The sequence below is a fragment of the Ixodes scapularis genome, unplaced genomic scaffold (genome assembly GCF_016920785.2).
Source record: "Ixodes scapularis isolate PalLabHiFi unplaced genomic scaffold, ASM1692078v2 PGA_scaffold1__304_contigs__length_218370807, whole genome shotgun sequence".
Classification (NCBI taxonomy): Eukaryota; Metazoa; Arthropoda; class Arachnida; order Ixodida; family Ixodidae; genus Ixodes; species Ixodes scapularis.
The window spans coordinates 84,941,846-84,960,167 of record NW_024609846.1 but is presented as its reverse complement, the minus strand read 5'-3'; the positions used below and the strand labels follow the sequence as shown (position 1 = coordinate 84,960,167).

At 46.3% G+C, this 18,322-nt stretch overlaps 2 protein-coding genes across 2 annotated transcripts in view; one reads left to right on the top strand and one right to left on the bottom strand.

Moving 5' to 3' along the window:
• The window catches only part of LOC8024571 (proline dehydrogenase 1, mitochondrial), a 46,414-nt gene extending 34,232 nt beyond the window's left edge, over positions 1 to 12,182 (top strand). Inside the window, exons 7-11 of the mRNA XM_029992743.4 lie at positions 295 to 376; positions 2,327 to 2,419; positions 5,995 to 6,425; positions 8,027 to 8,115; positions 10,658 to 12,182. Coding sequence (XP_029848603.3) covers positions 295 to 376; positions 2,327 to 2,419; positions 5,995 to 6,425; positions 8,027 to 8,115; positions 10,658 to 10,863 — 901 coding nt within the window. The 3' untranslated portion in view covers positions 10,864 to 12,182. The remainder of the gene's footprint in view (positions 1 to 294; positions 377 to 2,326; positions 2,420 to 5,994; positions 6,426 to 8,026; positions 8,116 to 10,657) is intronic.
• Positions 12,183 to 14,643: 2,461 nt separating this feature from the next.
• Positions 14,644 to 16,975, bottom strand: LOC8024570 (thioredoxin-related transmembrane protein 2 homolog). The gene has a single exon (XM_002406246.5). The coding sequence runs from the start codon at positions 16,745 to 16,747 to the stop codon at positions 15,947 to 15,949; it is 801 nt and encodes a 266-aa protein (XP_002406290.1). The 5' UTR covers positions 16,748 to 16,975; the 3' UTR covers positions 14,644 to 15,946.
• Between the last annotated feature and the right edge of the window lie 1,347 nt (positions 16,976 to 18,322).

The window sequence follows — 18,322 nt, the reverse complement described above, 5'->3', positions numbered from 1 at the left end:
GTTAGTAGGATCAGGGTTGAGCGAGTGTTAACAATGTCCATTCCCGAGTTGTGCCGTTTGGTTACGCGGAAACTTGGTTTGTTGGGCGGTGGTATAATGGGGCACGACTGAATCAACAAAGCTTGAGCAGTCTCCAAGACTGAATTGCTTTAACTTGTTTTATCACATTTCTGGCGACAAGTTCTCTGCCCTCAACTTCAAATCTTACCAGCCCGCAAGCGGCTTCTTTAGAAGCTTCAGCAGCACAGGTTGTTTTTGGAGGTCTTGGAGTGATGTGCCTGTTGTCTTGTGCAGCCTGATGAACATCTTCTCTTGGAGCGGCCTGGTGGACACCAACCACTTTATCTCGGATCTCTTCAAGGTTCCCAACCTGCAGGTGGGTGGGACTTGTTGTCCAGCCACCACCTCACACTACAAACTCGACCAGCTGCACAGCCGGTGGTTCCAGTTTCGACCCATTCCCAATACAACCTTCCCGTTTGTACCTTCCGGTTTCGACCCGGCTCGAAACGACCTTCTCGTTTCATCCTTTCCCATTTCGCCCTTTCCTGAAACCACCTTCCCACTTTGGCCATTGTTCGGTTCGTTTGTATTGTTCGTTAACAGTTGATTAGGTTCAAGTGTCCAGTGTCTGTTCTCCTTGCTCACATCACTTCTCCCTCTCCCGAAACAACCTACATGGCACCGTAAGATAAACACTGTGTCAGGGGGGGCTCACCTGAACATTTACAACTTCATTGACTTGCAAACGGGATGAGGCCTTGACAAGGATATCGCTGCAGCAGCTTGCAAATGGTGGTGCCGTGCGGGCGAGGTGTCCGCCGCAAACTATCACAACTGGAGTGTCGCCTTTCTGATTGCGCGATTTTCCTGCTCAACTTCCTCAACCAAGGTGATAGCATTTTGTGGTTTATGATTTTTGCCTGTGTACACGACGGTTCTGTGTTTTAATTTGTAAGAAAATGAAGTCGCAATCATATGCCCGTCAGCCTGCCTGATTTATCACTTTTAAAAATATCCCGTTCAATATAAGGATGTTTTAGAATAACGCACGCAAGCGCTTTGGGTAACCTAAAAAATAGCGTCGCAATATAAAAACTCAGGCAACGCTAATTTTCGCTTACTCAAAGCGCTTGCCTGCGTTACTCTAAGACTTTATTAGGGAGTTTTTGGTGACCGTGTTTCCCCTTTCACTAGGCCCTCCGCAACGAAGAAGCCGCTACTGTGCCTGTGCGCCGATGGCCTTGACTGTAGAGTTCTGGGTATCGTAGCGGGTTGTGGAGGAGCGTCGCGTGACGTTGAAAACGGTCTACGAAAGCTCCTTGTTATTGTACAGAGCGCGAAACCGTTAGCGCGAACAAGCGATTGTTGGTTTTACCTGTTTGTCTAAAACAAATCTGACTGCCATCAATATTATATATGTGTTCTGAAAGTGCTCATCTGGGCCACTAACCTAAGCGGTAAAATGTGGTACCTTCTAATACCATTTCGAAGTAAAATTCGAAAAATCGCCAACATCGTGTTCGTAATAACGTTGTCACGCAGTGTACATAGTCCATTTCGTAGTTACACAAGCAAAAATATTTCCCAACATAACTGAATTGCTTGCCTGCACCTTTGCATTAATTGCATTAACATGATTTTGGGACATATTCTTAAGCAGAAAAACTGCGCAAACCAGGATTAGAACGATGGACACTTTTCGCGAAGAGGTTGAGATGTGCGGGGCTTTATACCAACGGGTTCAAACGGGACAAATTCAAACGCAAAATACGTCTTGGCTACGGGTTCAAACATGAAGGGCGTTTTGGGAACGGGTTAAAATGGGACAGGTTTAAACGGGAAGGTCGTTTCGGGAATGGGTCGAAACGGGACAGGTTCAAACGGAAAGGTCGTTTCGGGAATGGGTCAAAACAGGACGGGTTCAAACGGGAATGGGTTGTTTCGGGCTACACCCGCACAGCCTCGGATGTAAACTGGCCGTTGGCACAAGACTGGAGCTCTGCCCGTGCCAAGCCGCGCACATTGTTTTCGGGGCTGGCCCGAGTCGGGTCCAAGCTAGATCCAGGCCAAGATATGTTTAATTTTCCATTGTCGGCTCGCTTTAGGTGGGCCAGGCCCGGTTTGGTTAATTGAGTCAATGGGCCCAGACCGGCTCTTGAGTTTTTCAATTGGTTCGTCCGCTCAGAGTTTCCATTTTTGTTCCTAAAACAAGCAAGGTCACGGCATTTGGTACCGCAAAGAAGGCCGCTACTTGTCAAAAGCACCCAATTATGACCCGCGTCCTGCAACCCCAGGTTGGCAAAGGTTGTCGTCTTTTGTGCAGACGGGACGGATGGAGCCCATCATTTCTGCCCTGACCGAGGAAGAAGAGGAGATGTTCCGCAACATGATGCGCCGGGTCCACACGATAGCCAGGGTGAGGCCCGCTCTGAATCGTCTTTACAACTAGTTTAGGTGCCAAAAGGTGTCGGTAACTCGAAGTGACCCGAACGCCTTTATTGCAGAGGTCCCTACTATGTTGTCTTGACTTTTTTATGAGGAACTGCTGCAGTTACTTGTAGGAGTGGAAATCACTCTAAATAACCTGATGGCAGTTGCCTCACCTCAGTGTTAGATTTTCCCTTTTTTCTAGCAACTGTTACCGTCTTCAGATATTATTTTTTATGCCTATTTATTTTATTAGTGTATTATACTTATATTAGTACCGATTTGTATAGACCAGAGTTTGTGCTCTGTTGCTACCTCAGTTTTTCTCGAGTGTTGGGAAAGGGGTCGGGGTTTGGCGAGGTTATTTTCTTTGGCAAGACCAGTTGTTCGATTAAAATGTCTGTTTTTCTGTCTCGAGGGCTCTGCCGCTGGGGCATTGCCCACACAGTTACGTTCGCAAGTGTGTGTGTATTAATTGAATGCTTGTTAGGGCAGGCTGTCTTAAAGGGGCACTGACAGGGTATTTAGTACGCTCGCAACGGTTTTTATTTGAATGTGATTTATAAGAGCCCATCTACCCAGAACACTATTTGCAGTTTGAAATTCGTTTCCTTTACGCCCGAAAACCGCTGTTCGAGAATTGGCCGGTTTCAGTTGCGCTCACTCTCTCTTCTATGGTCATGTGGCATTCAAATTATGTGTACCAAATATATTCAATGTCGTAGGTCATCTAAGACACACATTCAATATTAAAGGTAGAAAAGAATATGAACTCCATTTTTGTGGCCCCCAAAAAAGCTGCAAATATGTTGACCGAAAAAAAAAATGTTGCACAGATCACAGGAAGTGCATGTATGTGTCATTCTCAATATGGCGATGTGCCGTGGACTGGACGACGCGATGGCGGCGCACGATGGACCAACGTTGCGATGGACATGGAGCCGCTACATTGAAACATTTGGGAGGGTGTTAATGTTTTTTCAAGGCTGGTTCACACAATTGCGACTACTTATGGCTGAGTGCATTAAAACTGCTTGTGGTCTCTCAGTACGAAAATACACACTGGCGCTATCTACAACCATTTTTCATAGATAATACACACAATTGACCTTTGCTTTGGTGAAGTGCAGTTCCAGGGTCACCTCATAGATGGTGCCAGCATGCCAGTGCATTCTCTCATCGTAAGAAATCACAAGAGATTGTAATTACTTAGTCGTAACCAGTCTTTAATCAATCAATTGCTACAACAGGCCTTCTTAAAGGGCAGCTCCGCTCAATTCAGAAAATTTTGGGATTATAAGTGATTTTATATTAAAAAGCACTAATAAAAACTACGTCATTTGCTTTGCGAAAAAGTGAGATATATTATTGTGAAAACTTACTTTAAACTTGAGCACAAATTGAAACTGAAACTTCAGCTCCATCTAACGACATTTGCCTAGGGCCGCAAAAAAAAAAAATGGCTATTACGTGGTAGAAGATGTGACGTGCTCCTCTACACAATGACAGGTGGAATCGGGGCAGGCCAGTGGGCCTGTGTTGGGGTGGGCATGTGCCAGGCGGAAGTGTCATCTGCACTGCACTCTTCACCGCGTTTTGGCGTTTATGCCATTCGACAATGTCTGCACAACAGCAGCATTAATTTGCGCTTGTAGTGTGAACAAAAGTCCAAGGGACATTAATCACAAAACAGTGAGATGACGAAGGCGGTTGTGACGCAGGAGACGGCGGTAAAACGGGATGGCCGAACGGCTTTTAAGAAGCGCAGCGCAAGCTTGTTCGCCAATCCCGTAGACACCGCTCAGCGTCGAGGGGAAACGTTGCTGGTGTCACCCTTTACGCTTGCCCGGAGAAGTAAAAACAAACAAAAAGGGGCAATGGTGATGACGTTTAGCTCAATGTTAGCTACGCCAATGCTGTAGCCCTGACTGTGCTGTTGGTTGCACCTCAATTCGCCTTCTAGAGTCAGCCAATTTCGGCAACTTGGCGCATTGCAAAGTTTAATGGACTGTTTAAGAAAAATTGAGACAGAGCTAGGCTGTAATATTTGACGTCTGGTCTTCCTAAGTGACACTGAAGAAGACTGCATTGTTTTTTTTAAAAACAAAAATAAAGCGGAGTTGTTTTTTAAAGAAACACTGACACCCCCCAAAAATGCTTTTTGATTTTTTGCCGGGCGATTTAATATGGTGTCCGACACCACCCAATCAATATTTTGCTGAAGAGTCACGTATATTTTTAATCAAGCCAAAAACCTAAACTGCTTAAAACTGAAACATGAGCACGGAAGCTCATGGCTAAAAGTCACGTGGCTACACCCTACCGCATTTTCTTTTTTCTCCGCTTCTCCGGCATGTGAAGCAGACGAAAAGAAGTTGCGTGCACCATTTGTCGTGCAGTTGTTTCGGACCTATATTCCTTCTACTCAATGTCCTGCTCTTCGAGATTGATTGGCCGACAGCATGAACGACAGTTCGGAAGCAGCAGCCCCACGTCCGTCGCAATGTTGGTCCGTCGTGCGCCGGCACCGCGTCGTCGAGCCCGCAGTATGTTGCCATATTAAGAATGTACATGTACTTCCTGTGATCTGTGCAACATTTTTTTTTTTCAATCAACGTATTTGCAGTGTTTTGGAGGCCACAAAAATGGGGCTTGTATTCTTTTCTATTTGTAATATTGAATGTGTGCCTTAGAAGACCCACGACTTCGAGTGTACTTGGTACACGTAGTTGAATGCCACATGGCCATGAAAAAGAGAGTGAGCGCGACTGAAACTGGCCAATTTTCGATCGGAAAGGAAACGAATTTTGAGCTGCAAACTATTTTCTTAGTGTTCGGGCTCTACACTGAAACCCGTTTAGAACGAACCCACGTACAGCGAATTATTGTCGATATCGAACTCGCAGAAAATTTTAAAAAAAATGCATGTAAAAAGTACTTTCTATAACGAACAACATATAGGCTATATCAAACTTTTTCCCCCGGGAAGGCTTTCAAAAGCGCGCAAACAATTGTTTTCTAGCCTGTTCCTTCCCCCCAAAAATAAGTAAGAAGGAAAGAAAATTCCTGAAGCTCAAGTTGCGAACAGAATTGAGCGAAGAGATGCGATTCAGAAGGGGAGCAATGCTAAAAAATACACTCTGCATGGACGCACAGAAAAAAAAAGACTTTTCGTCCCAAAGCGTTTGCCTACGAAAAGAAGCAATTCAAAAAAGATAAGCAAAAAAAAAAAAAAAGCTTTGCACGCATGCAAAATAAAAAAAAATTCAGCGCGTTGTTACAAGGCAGAAATGAAGAGATGAGAAAGGAAGAGAAGTTTTCATTTTACAACGAACGCATCGTGGAAGTTCGTTGTAAATGGTTTTTGCTATATCGAACTACTTGCTATATCGAACTGATCATAGCGTTTCCTGCTGTTCGTTGTAAACGGGTTCGACTGTATAGGTCATGTTCAAATGAAAACCTCGGCGAGCATAAATACCCTGTCAGTGCCTCTTTAAGGCCATCCAAATCGGAGATCGGAGACACGAATGGCGGAGGGACTGATGAAGCCTACTTCCCCAGACAGCCCAGGAGAAGGGTGTGCGGGTGATGGTGGACGCAGAGCAGACATACTTCCAGCCAGGCATCAGCCGCATCACCATGGAGCTGATGCGCAAGTACAACCGGGAGAAAGCAATCATCTTCAACACGTACCAGTGCTACCTACGCACCACCTATGATCACGTGGTGCGAGACCTGGAGCTGGCCCGGCGCCAAGGCTTCTTCTTCGGTGCCAAGCTGGTTCGGGGCGCCTACATGGAGCAGGAGCGCCTGCGGGCCAAGACCCTGGGCTACGAGGACCCCATCAACGCCACCTACGAAGACACCAATGCCACCTACCACAAAACCCTGACAGAGTGCCTCAGGCAGGTGGCACAGCAGAAGGAGCGCAAGACCATCGCCATCATGGTGGCATCCCACAACGAGGACACCGTCCGTTTTGCGGTCAAGCAGTGAGTATGTGTGAAGAGTTAAGGGGGGGCAGGGGGAGGGGGGTTGGATTAGGGGCTTTTGCTGAGACAGTGGTGTCCTTGTCTGTGCTTTACTTTTGTGTTTTGTAAAAAAAATCGAGCTGTCCGCATTACAAGGGGGGCTGGATATTTCCTTTTTCTTTTTGGAGATTGGGAGGGGGGGAGGGGGGGGGGGGGGGCAGAAAGGGGGGAGGGGAGAGAAAGAGAGAGAGTTTGGACTTTTGGACCCCGAAACTCTTTCTGCTTGTGCCACAGCTGCATGCTCTGCCGAACATTTTCTCTTGTAGACCACCCTCCTTATAGACATGTGTCCACTTTCTCTCGGCACGAACAGTCACTAAGTTGTCGGAGCCCAGCAAATAACAAAGCTCGGTGGATGTTTGTTTTAAAGAAAAAGGATCTGTGCTAGGTACTGGAAAAGTAAGCCAATAAAATAAAAAAAACAAGTATGTCTGAGTGATTGTTGAGTAAATATATTGAATAGATAAATCCTTTACTTTTTTTTTGCTTACCAGAAATACCGAGCAAGTGCCTACCCAAATGTTGGAGATAATAATTATGAAAAATGGTAATGGCCACTTGTTAGGCCCGAGAGCTGAAAATCAGAAGTGTATGTCCTTGTTTGATCCAAACTGCTCTCATCAAGCCTGCTTTGCTCTGGTGCTCTTGCACCAAACTTCACCACTTTGCACCGGCGTGCCAGCAGCAGTGGTTGACTTGGGGAACAGTGGCGTTACAAAGGGGGGCGGTTGGCCACAAGGCTGGGAAGGGGGGGGGGGGGAGGGGGGGGTGTCGTGGAGCGCTGCTTTTTTGGGTGCCACTGAACCTAGTGACGCCACTGGTGGGGAGCATCTGGGTTTGGTCAATGGACTCCAAATTTTTTCTTGCTCCTATAGGTCGACATTTCTTCGTTGCATTGATAGATTGGCCCTCAATCTTAAATACCAGTTCCAAGAAATGTCTACCTGTATTTGAATGCCCTAATTATCCTAGCCCTCCTTTGCCACAAGAGCCAAGGTGAAAAAAATTTTTATGAGAGTTGATTCCTGTATTGTCCACAAACTCCCAAAATCGTTATCAGCTGTTACAAGTTTTAAAAAAATGCTGAGTTTTTTGCGGTTTTATTTTGCAATTTCCTGAAAAGCATAACAAGGTTTTACTTTTTAAATAGTTTTTTTTGGAAATAATAAAGAAAAAGCAAGCAAAAAGTGCCAGTCTAGCTGCAGATGGTGCAGTCACCATCATTCGTGCATTAATATGGTGGATAATTTCTTAAGTTGGTCCGACACCTTTGCCATCGACAAAAAATATATAGCTCATTTCACTTCGTGAATGAGCGAAGCCGATGTTACAAGCACGATCATATTGCCCCGAACAACACTTGTGCCGCACAAACAAATGTGCGTGGCAGGAATGCTAAAAGCCCAAAGCTCACTCTTGCAGCTTCCGCTATGTTCGCAATTAAAACAAAATGAAGTACAAGTAGAAGCTTGGGAACCTGGGCCTTCCGCAAGTGTCAGTAAGGTCCAACCGGCGTCCCGGCCCATGCTCTGCGCTTGAGCAGCATGTCTGCATGTCCCCAGAATGCAGGAGCTGGGCATCCAGCCTGCGGACAAGGTGGTCTGCTTTGGCCAGCTGCTGGGCATGTGCGACCAGGTCAGCTTCCCCCTGGGTGAGTTCTTTTCATCGGAGCCAAGCTTGGTCGGGGCTGTGCAGCATGTTTCGAGCAGTTAGGACGAATTTGCCCGAGTGTGGGCTGAGCCATCCCTCGTCTTTGGTTGTTTTAAAGGGACCATGGAATTAGTTCTGGGCTAAAATAAATGGTTTTAGATTGGGATTTTACTAATTACACATTGTTTAGTGGGTTAAGAGAAAACTAGTACACGAAAGTAGAGAGCCAAAAGTCTGCTTTTCAGTACGAAATTCTGAAAATAAAGCAGGCTCTTTCTTCCCTCTTTTCGTTCGAAAGCTCTCCTTCCTTTCGCCGTGATGCGTCCGACTGGCTGGCCAGTTGTGGAAGGCCGACCCTCGGACAGCTGGGAGAACTTTTGGTTCTGGCGAAATACTACGTCACGACAATGTAATATCTCATTTCACTTTTGAGTTGAGGAGGAAGAAGTCGAAAAATTATTTTATGGTCTTTCACCCCTTGCCTACTCATTTTTTTCTTCAAGGAACGTACAGCAAATTTTTATTTTTAATGAGCAATTTGGATTAAAATAAGACAGAAACATTTCCTCGATTTCCAGATGTCATATCAGGCTCTCAGTCAGGACTTCTGGTTCAAGTCCCACAGATTTGCGGACGCTGGAGTTGGTGGAAAGCTTGCAGGATTTACATTGTTTTCATCGCTCCTGTCACTGCCTGTCAAACTATCGTTTGATTCCTAAAAATCGTAAAGGCTGAAGGATTCGTCGTCACATATGCCTGAGCATTAATTCCTTTCATAAGGAAGGATCTGTATCTCTTTGTCGGCTAAAGAGGACCTCCGCGCCAAGGCCATGTTGTTTTAGCGTGAACGTCCACAAGCGACTGCTTTTCTTTACTTGGCCCCAAATGGAGCATTTTCTCTCTATCAAACAGCAAAACAAACGAGCAAACTACCCAAGGTAAATTGAGCAACAAGGGTGGTTTAGCCATCTGCCAGGCCAGAGAGCGCGCTAAACAAGCGCCGAAACCGAAACGTGAGTCAGACTCGTGGTCGAGCTGTATGGTTCGTAAAGGCTGTGTGGTTCGGGCTGTATGGTTTGTGTCTTTCCACTTGAAACATGTGGACCTTTATCAAAAAGAGAGTATGCTGATAATAAATAACATCTTCAAAAATTCATTTCTAAAACCTTTTTTTCGGTTTTAAATTGGATGGGAGGGACGAGGTGGTTCTTTGCCTTAGGCTAGAGTGTTTTGTTGCTTCGCAGTTATATTGTCTTTGTTCAATCTAACACCAAACTGCCGTAACACCTTGTGCTGTAGCATTTTGAGGAATATATAATGGGATACCTTGCTGGGCTGGTTGGTTGAACGACATGATGAGAAACAGCGCAAAAGGGACAGGACACAAAGTAGAAGAAGGACATGATGATGAGAAACAGCGTATGTCCTGTGTCCTTCTTCTACTTTGTGTCCTGTCCCTTTTGCACTGTTTCTCATCATGTAGGAATATATAAATGCAGTACACCTACAAATGGTCACCATCGATGGGGAAAAGTGGTTCGGATCAGGTAAATATTATTGTCTTTGAATATTGAGTAACAAAATGTTTTCAGGATTGAGAGAACGTTAGGAACTCGAGCAACCCAACAAAACTTAGTTATGCAAAAAAAAAAAGAAAAAAAGAACAAGGTGTGAGAGGAGATGGACGACATGTCCATCTCCTGTCTTGCCAAGTTTCTTGCATTTCTGCAAAAAAGGTTGATTTTGAAAAATGACATATTTACATTCACCAACATCTAGAGAGTATTCCCAGAAAGTTTCATTAGTTTACACTGCATAGTTAATTTCTTCTTTAATTATTTTCGGTCCACCAATGCTAAAGAAAAGGTAGAGGTTGGAGTACTTTGAACGCAGTTTTTTCCGTTCCACTTTTTGGCACAAATTTCGCTTTAGGAAAAGTTCTGTTTGTTAATGAGACAAAGGGAAAGACTCACTCATTGTTTTTCTTAACTGAAATTTTATGGGCAATGCAACTGTGGAATTGTTTTTTTTTTACTTTCTGGATGTCTTTTATAAAAGATTTTAGATTTTGTCGACGACATATAAGGCAAAAAATTTGACTTTTCACTGCAATGTTAGCATAAAATAAATCACTTTTTGGAAATTTTGTTTTCACAGTTGCTCTCTTCAGACAATCTGCTGCAGATCTAGTGAAAAAAAAAATAGAACAACATTGGATATTACATTAGTTTTCTAAATACAGATTTCCTAAGCAAAATCAGTGTGTTCCTGATAAAAACGACAATAACTTCTTTTACAATTCACGTACACAGATAAAACTTTGTGCAGCACTCTTCCTCGCAACTGCCAGTATATACATATGCAGCCAAAGCATCAAGAGGGGATCCTCTTGTTTGACAAAATGTTGGCTCTTGGCTCCTTCGAGTTCCTAAAATTACACAGGGATGCAAAACACGACTTTCCACCTCTCGTCTCCGCGGGGCTTCCCTCGGTGATTCCCGGACAAGGTCTGAGGGCCTTCCTCCCTTGCCCTCTTACCCCAGGCCAGGCAGGCTACTCTGTGTACAAGTATGTGCCCTACGGTCCCATCGACGAGGTCATACCGTACCTGTCACGGCGTGCCGTCGAGAACCACAGCCTGCTGCAGAAGGTTGGCAAGGAGCTGGGGCTGCTGCGACGAGAGATCGGCCGCCGTCTGCTCACGGGGCAGCTGTTTTACAAGCCGCGGGGAAACTACACTCCGATCTAGAGGGAACGGGCACTGCGCCGCCAGTGGTGCCTTCTGTCAAGGATGCCGTCCACTAGTCCTCTAGTCGCCGCAGGCCCCACAGGTTACGCTGCAGAGAGCCACACTGGCCACCTCTGCGACAGTTTTCAGACGACGCCGGGTGCTGGCGCGAAGCGGAGCTCTACCGTCGGGACCTCGACACAATTTTTATTTTTATCTGCGGTCTCATTTTGCTGACAGTGACAGGCTGTGCCGCATTGTTGGCGTGTGCCAACAATGGGGCTAACGGTTGTGAGGCTACAGAATCTCGCTGCAATGTCCAGCTCGATGTACTTGCCGAACGGCCACATACACGGCGAATGGCCATGCCCTCGCACACATTTTTCGCCTTTTGCGCCTACGAAGCACAAAAACTATGGCCCGACTTTCCGGGGCTGCGACAAATGCTTATAAAAGAGTCTCGCATTGAGTAGAATGTTGCTGCAATCTACCGTATCTCCATACGGAATCTCGCATTTTATATTATTGGTGGCTGAAGCAGTTTTTGTATATGGTGAAGAAGTCTTGTTTTGCTTTTGTTCAGAAGCTGCTGCGCATTTTTTTATTCGGAGGCTTTGATGGATCGTGATGACAATAAATGGTTATTTAGATGCACACAACGGGTTGTTTGATAGTATCGGGGTGCTTTGATGACCTTTGTTGCATATCTCCGAGACTTCTCAAGTGGTGCACGTGCCAGACCAGACAATCTTACATCTGGTCGAGTACCTGCACAAATAAGCACGCAGAAAATCTTGAGTTGCAGAATATGGTGACACGCAGCTAAACCTCATACATAGGCTATGTTGCTTTCAATTAAACCAATAAAAGAGTGCCAAATTCCTGTCTCAAAATTCAGTTTTAACCGAAAAAGGCTGATATTTTTAGAGCTTTACAGCTTAAGAGAATGGGCGTTAAGGAGGAAAGGTTCATCATCCTGCGATCTTGAGATGCACTTTCTTATTGGGTTGTCAGCTCATCATTGGGACTGCCATTGGTATTGTTGGGAAAGGATTGAACAATTCACACCACCTCCTTGGGATGCGGTGAGCTCAAAGGTTGATATACAGAATCGGCTTCTGCCAGGAAGAAAACCGGTTCCTTCTCCCTGTTCCCTCTCTCCTCCTCTCCCCAGTCTGAGCTACTCCCCACTGAAAGGAGGGTCTACCTCTTTCTCGAATGGAAAGGAGGAATTGAGGCAAAGTTTTCTCCCTTCTGCTCGGCCTTTAATTTGCAGATGAAAGTTTGGTGGTGGTTCTTCATTACAAACCAGAAAGGGGAAATAAAATGTTGAGTTCAAAGACACTTGTGTGTGTCCCTTTTTTGTTCCTCGGAACCAATTTCTTCAATGTGCCCAATGTATCGAAGCCAGCTCGGCTCTTTGTTCACGGGTGACTGTATGTGGGCCCAAAGGTAACAATCTGTCGTTTTCTTTTTTCTCTCAGTATTGTTTTCTTCTTCTGTTTTTGTGTGTGGCGCATCGTAGCCCGTGTGTATAGCTGCTTGGTAGCGTTCCAGTGGATCGGTTCACATTGTTGTTCGTATTTTGTATATGCCAGGATTTTAATAAAAGCCGCTTTCTCCAATTTCCTTCTGTGTCGAGGATGGAATTGTTGTCAAAGGCGATGATGTGGCCGGTCTTCTGAGCATGTCCCACCAGCGCGTTGCCTTGGATGTCTTCCTTTTTCACGTCATACTTATGTCTGTGCAGACGTTCGGAAAAGTTTTCCCCCACGTATGAGGCGTTGCATTCAGCACAAGGAATTCAGTAAATCAGGCCTTGAGCTTTTTCTTTTGGGGACGGTCCTTCGAAAAAGAAAGAAAATGGCCTAGGGTTTGAAACAGGTTTGTGTAACTGATACGCCGTACAGTCTCGGACCGCGGGCTATACTTTGTCTCATCTTACGATGGACTAAAGGCCAAAGCCACGGGCCGCCAGGTCCAATCCCGTTCCACGCTATGCTATGACACGCTTAACACTGTCTATAGGGTGGATGAATAATGCTTCAACACATAGGCTCTTTGCAGCGTCAAAGCTATAGCTTTGACGCTGCAAACAGCCTATGTGTCGTGGCTTTCTGTGCGACACAAAAAATTGTTGAGTCACTCAGTGCTCTTTGATTCGAGCCACTGTCCACCCATCCCCTGATCAGTGATCCGAGACGCGGGATCCGATACGTGCATCGAAGCAAAATACCGCACTATTTCTAAGTGGCTCGGGATTGGATCGGGCGGTCCGTAGCATCTGCCTTTAGTCCATCGTAGAGTGAGACGAAGTATAGGACCTCGCTCGTGCCATGGAGGTGCAAAACGCACATGAGGGTGAAGGCGTTTTTGTTCTTGGATGTAGGAGGGTGACGAAGTTTTTTGTATGTCTTGTTGACGAATCTTGTGGGGTAGTTGTTTTTTCGAAGGTCTCGTTTTATAGGATTGACTTTTATCTTCAGCGACTTCTTTGTTGAGCAGACCGTGGGAGCGCGTTGAAAGAACAACGACACCACAGAGGATTTGTGAGCTGTGGGGTGGTCGGAACAAATTTAGGTAGCGATCGCTACCTAAACTTCTCGTCGGGCCACGTCATCATCTTTGACAGCAGTTGCATCTTTGACAGAGAAAGAAATTGGAGAAAGCAGCTCTTACTAGAATCTTGGCATATACAAAATACGAACAACAATCTGAACCGATCCACCGGAACATTGCCAAGCACGGGCTACGTTATGCCACACACAAAAACGGAAGAAAACAATACTGTGAGAAAGAAGGAAAAAACAACACATTGCTACCTTTGGGCCCACACACAGTCGCCAGTGAATAAGGAGCTGAGCCGGCTTCGAAGCGTCAAGCACGTTGAAGAAATAGGTTAGAGTCTGCTAAGTACCCTCTCTTAGTACTTACCTAACCAGGTGGAGTTCCGCTGAAATGTTTACATTCCTCGGCTTCAAAGTTGTTTGTTATTACCTTTGCGTTCAGGTTTTGTTTCAAGCCTGCTGTCCTTTAAAGATAGAGTTTGAACTGTTTTCATTGTTTAAAATGTCCCACAACTTTTCAGTATATGGCAACATTTTGAAACTTGCTATTTGAGCCAATGACAAGCTTCAAGCATTGCAAAGAGTTTTGTGTGTGCTTGACGAATGCAGTACTCCAAAAGCTGGCACCCACATTGGGCTGCTTAGTCCGCTTTTTTTACAGCAACGCTTCATGTCGTCCACTTGCCAATTTCAAGTGCAGAAGGAGATTTTTAGAACTATGAGGCGTAAACAGAAAAGGACAAGCACCCATTAATGTTGAAAATTTGGGAAAATACATGGGTAGTGTTGCAATCGGATAAAGTGATTGCAATATGCATGACCGGTGAAATTAAAGGTTCCTTGTTTGGTCTGGGTCGAGCCTAGCAATATGCAGTCTGTAGTTGTCAGTCCATGTCTATATTTTCCGTTGTCCTCAGTTTGGACAAATAAGCACAACGCCTATTTCTTTCATTTCTTCATTGTTAAAATTTAGGTCTTATCACTTGATTGGCAAATCATCACCCTTTCTTATATGGCAGTTGCATACTCTCCAGCAGCTTTCTGAAACCACTTTTTGTTCAGTGGCTACAGTTGTGGTAACTGGCCAGTTCTCAGAAAAAGAAAAGCATAACAGACACCATATAAATGAGTGAATTGGAGATGCCATCCAAAACCCCGAAATAAACAGGTAAAAATTTGTTTACACAAATGTAAAAAGAAAAATGTCACTTCTAAATAAAAACCTATTCAGAAATGCAAAAAGTAAAACATTGAATTTTATTTATTTATGCTCCCATCATTTAGGACAATGCTCCTCATTTCATACATCTGCAGTGCAGTTAAGTTTTCTTGGCATGTGTCAGTTTTTAAAAAAAAATCTACGCACCTTATTTTCAACATAAAAAAGTGTTCTTCCTTAAAATCTGAGGGAGCACCCATTTCAGTTCAAATTGAAGAGGCAATGGAAAGTTTGGCGAGCTGTCGTGGAACAAACCGCCAGTTGCGAGAAACTTTCCAGCACAACCTTCATTTGACCTGTTTGGATTACCGCTGTTACACACTAACCAAAAGAGTTTCTAATGAGAGCAAACATGTAACTTAAGGCAAAAGAGAAGTAGGAAAAACCTCTGCTGTAATGTTGTGTTAAAAAAAAAAAATTGCCTGCACTATTTTCCAGTACAGGCAACAAAAGTTAAGCTCAAACTTTAAGAAAGGCATCCGTAACACTGCAAGTGACTGTAATGCCCGTGTGAAGAAATGCCCTGACTCAACCCTGATGGCACTTAAGCAGTAATCCACCATTAGTGCAAACCAGTAAGAGCACAATGCTTGCATTTGAAAATTTCCATCCTGAATGGAGATCTCGTCAAACTTGTGTCTTCCCTTCCAGTGTGCTCGGTTCCACCCTGCTCACTAGTGGTCAGCAGCCGGTGAGTTTTAAGTGATGCACACTACTTGCATCCCTTTATGTTTTTTTAATTCTACAAGAATGGCCCCTTGAAGTTCTTGGTGCTACCCGGGGTAGGCAGAAAAAGTGGCACAGGAATGTAGCGTTCATCTGCCGCAGCTGCCCTTGGCACCACCCATCATTCGCTCAATTCACGACTGTTTTGTCCCTGTCATGTCAAAAACCGTAATAAAAACAGTCTGGCTCCTTGTGGAGCATCACTAATTATCCCCTTCATGTGGTGTACTGGATCCTTTTCTAACAAATTTTTTTAAGAACTACCACGTGCATCGTATGAACTATGCTGCCGGCCACGAACTAGGAACGTCTGAGCCACTCTTGCTAGGTCACCACGTTTCAGCAACACATGCTCGGCCAGTGTGCAGCGGCATAACAGCACTCTGCATGCAGCATTCAATGCTACCACCATTCTCAGCCTGCGTGCACAGATGGTTTTGGCACCAGTGGCTGGATGTAAGACTAGTCTATCTATGCTGAAGGTGTTGGTTCTCTGGCAGGCCTTGGCTCTGCCACTTGCTAGAGCCGCGATCCGCCAAGCGCCCCAAGCCGTCCTGGGAGAGGAATGACCTTGAACTCGGACCGTACCCGCTCAGTCCTCCTTGGCGGGCGCCTTCTTGCGGATCGGGTTCTGCTTGCACTCCTGGTACAGGTTGTTGAGATCGAAGGCGGCCACGATGTTTTCCTCGGTGAAGGCGAAGCGCGCCAACTTGCTGCCTTCCAGATCTGGCCTCCTGGCGGCGGGCTTGCCCTGGCGGAACAGGATGATGGTGGGCAGCTGTCGGCTCATGGCTGCCGTGCTGATGTGGTACTCATGCGCCAGGTCCGGGTAGCGGGTTACGTCCAGCTTGCCGAAGCGCAGGTTGTCCAGCGTGTACTTAGCCGCCAGCTGGGCGAACACAGGCGCCAGGTTGACGCAGGCGGGGCTCCAAACAGCGTAGAAGGCCACCAGCCAGCAGACGCGGCGGTCGCGCTCCAACTCCTCGCGCAGCGTGGACGCGTGGAAGTAAACCACGTGGTCGGGCCCGTCGTACGACGGCTCCGGCAGCACGAGAAGCTGCAGGAGGCAGACGGCCGCGTACAGGACGCCCAGCCGGGGGTCCCAGTAGAAGAAGAGCAGCAGATTAGCCACCTTAGTGTACATGCACGCGGTGGACAGGTACGGCACGAGCCGCGCCACGCCCAGCTTGCGGGTTCGGAACAGCACGATCACGGCAAGGAAGGTGAGCACCTCGGTCTCGCGGAAGTCCAGCTGGCAGTCGCCCGTCGGGAAGAGGACGGTGCAGAAGGGCGGCACCAGTCGCAGCAGCAGGTAGCAGCTCGCGAGCACCAGGTTCACCAGGTAGTGCGGGTGCAAGAGCTGCCGCACCTCGGTCCGCGTCACCAGCGCCATGGCCGAGCTTCTGCGTTGAACGATCCACCGATCGCGGTGGCCGAGGTCGACGGAACCGCTGCCCACGAACAATTCGTCGGAGACTCGGGTATGTTGTTACGATTGATTGCTGCGGCCGGTGCGTTGATCGCGTTGCCCTTAGCCGACGGCCTCGATTTGTTTCAGATTACTGCCGCTGGAACAAATTGGCGCTCGTGTCGCCTTTTTATTTGCGGCTAGATGTACACCTAAAGTAACAAAATTACTGGACATATGAAGTTAATCTCTTTTAATTAAATAAGACGGTATTTAGTACCATCTAACGCTTTAACTTGAAGCTAAAAAATTCTTCATAGCGCGCGAAAAACGAACCATTTCTAGGTACTCATGTTTTTCTGTTGACTTATCAAAATAGGCACAGAACCAGCTTTGCATCTAACGACTTATGACTTTAGACGTGGGTATCAGGAACTTGCGGAAAAAGTGAATTTGATATGTTCAAAGGAAAACGATGATAGATTCAACCGGTTGTGTCTGGAGGAAGAAGAAAATGCGAGGAGCTATACTGAAGACAGTACAAGGCGGCGTCGCGCCAGGGGTCAAGGGCAGCTATACCGGGCTGCAACACGACCTTGCCGGCGAGCAAAGTTCAACCTACTCTTGGTCCGAAAGTCCTTTTCTGGACTGTAAACAAACCTCCAGGCTCGGACTCGGCCTTTCTCGTGACCGCAGTTCTCTTGATCCAGTAGAAGTCCCTATCAGTCCTATCACTGGACGCTCGAAAGAACACTGCACTCCATGTGTTCAACTAGGCTTTTTTTTTTTTTTTTTTTTTTTTAGATATCATAAAACTGATACCATACCGGTGCATTTTGGCGTTATCGACAAATGACAGGAAGTCGTGTAGCCGGAAGGTAAAGCGCACCGTGCTAGGAATTAAATAGCCGCTGAATTTTACAGCTAACCGGCCTGCTTGAACAGTGGCTGGTGTTTATTAATTATGTGCACAGTGCCTGAAATCCTCAGAGCTATAAGCTAAGGCAAGGTGTTTTATGTAAGCTGAGTCTAACGGTCTAGCTTAGAAAGCCTTCATGTGCGCTTCGCATAGAGTGATGCCAACTGCCTGTTTCCCTTTCCCACACCTTCTTCCACCGCCATTTTGTTTCTCTCATTGTTTCCCCGTGCGCCGGAAAGTGGCCTTTGTGTCCATCGCTAATCCCATCCGAGGGGGAAAATGCTAATCCTCCCTCCGTGGGTTCCACAACGCTGCTCCGAACTTCTGAGATAAGGTGCTTGTTTCCGGGAGGGTTATAAGCCCCACGGATTATCGCCGAGGAACAAAATGGCTGCTGGTTTGTCGGCGAGGGGAGGCACTCACTTGATCGAATGACATTTTATCGAAAGCCCAAGTTTCACCGAATGACACTTTAGCGAAAAGTCGGACGCCGCGAAGCGGCGTTTTCGGGTGGGCCAAGTGGGTTCACATTTTTGTAATGAGCCACCGCAGACTGTCGCCGCGAAGCGGCGAAAGCGCAGCGCGGCGGATGGGTTAACGCGCGCCCCCGTTATTCGCTAAAACGTCGATTCGTTCAAATG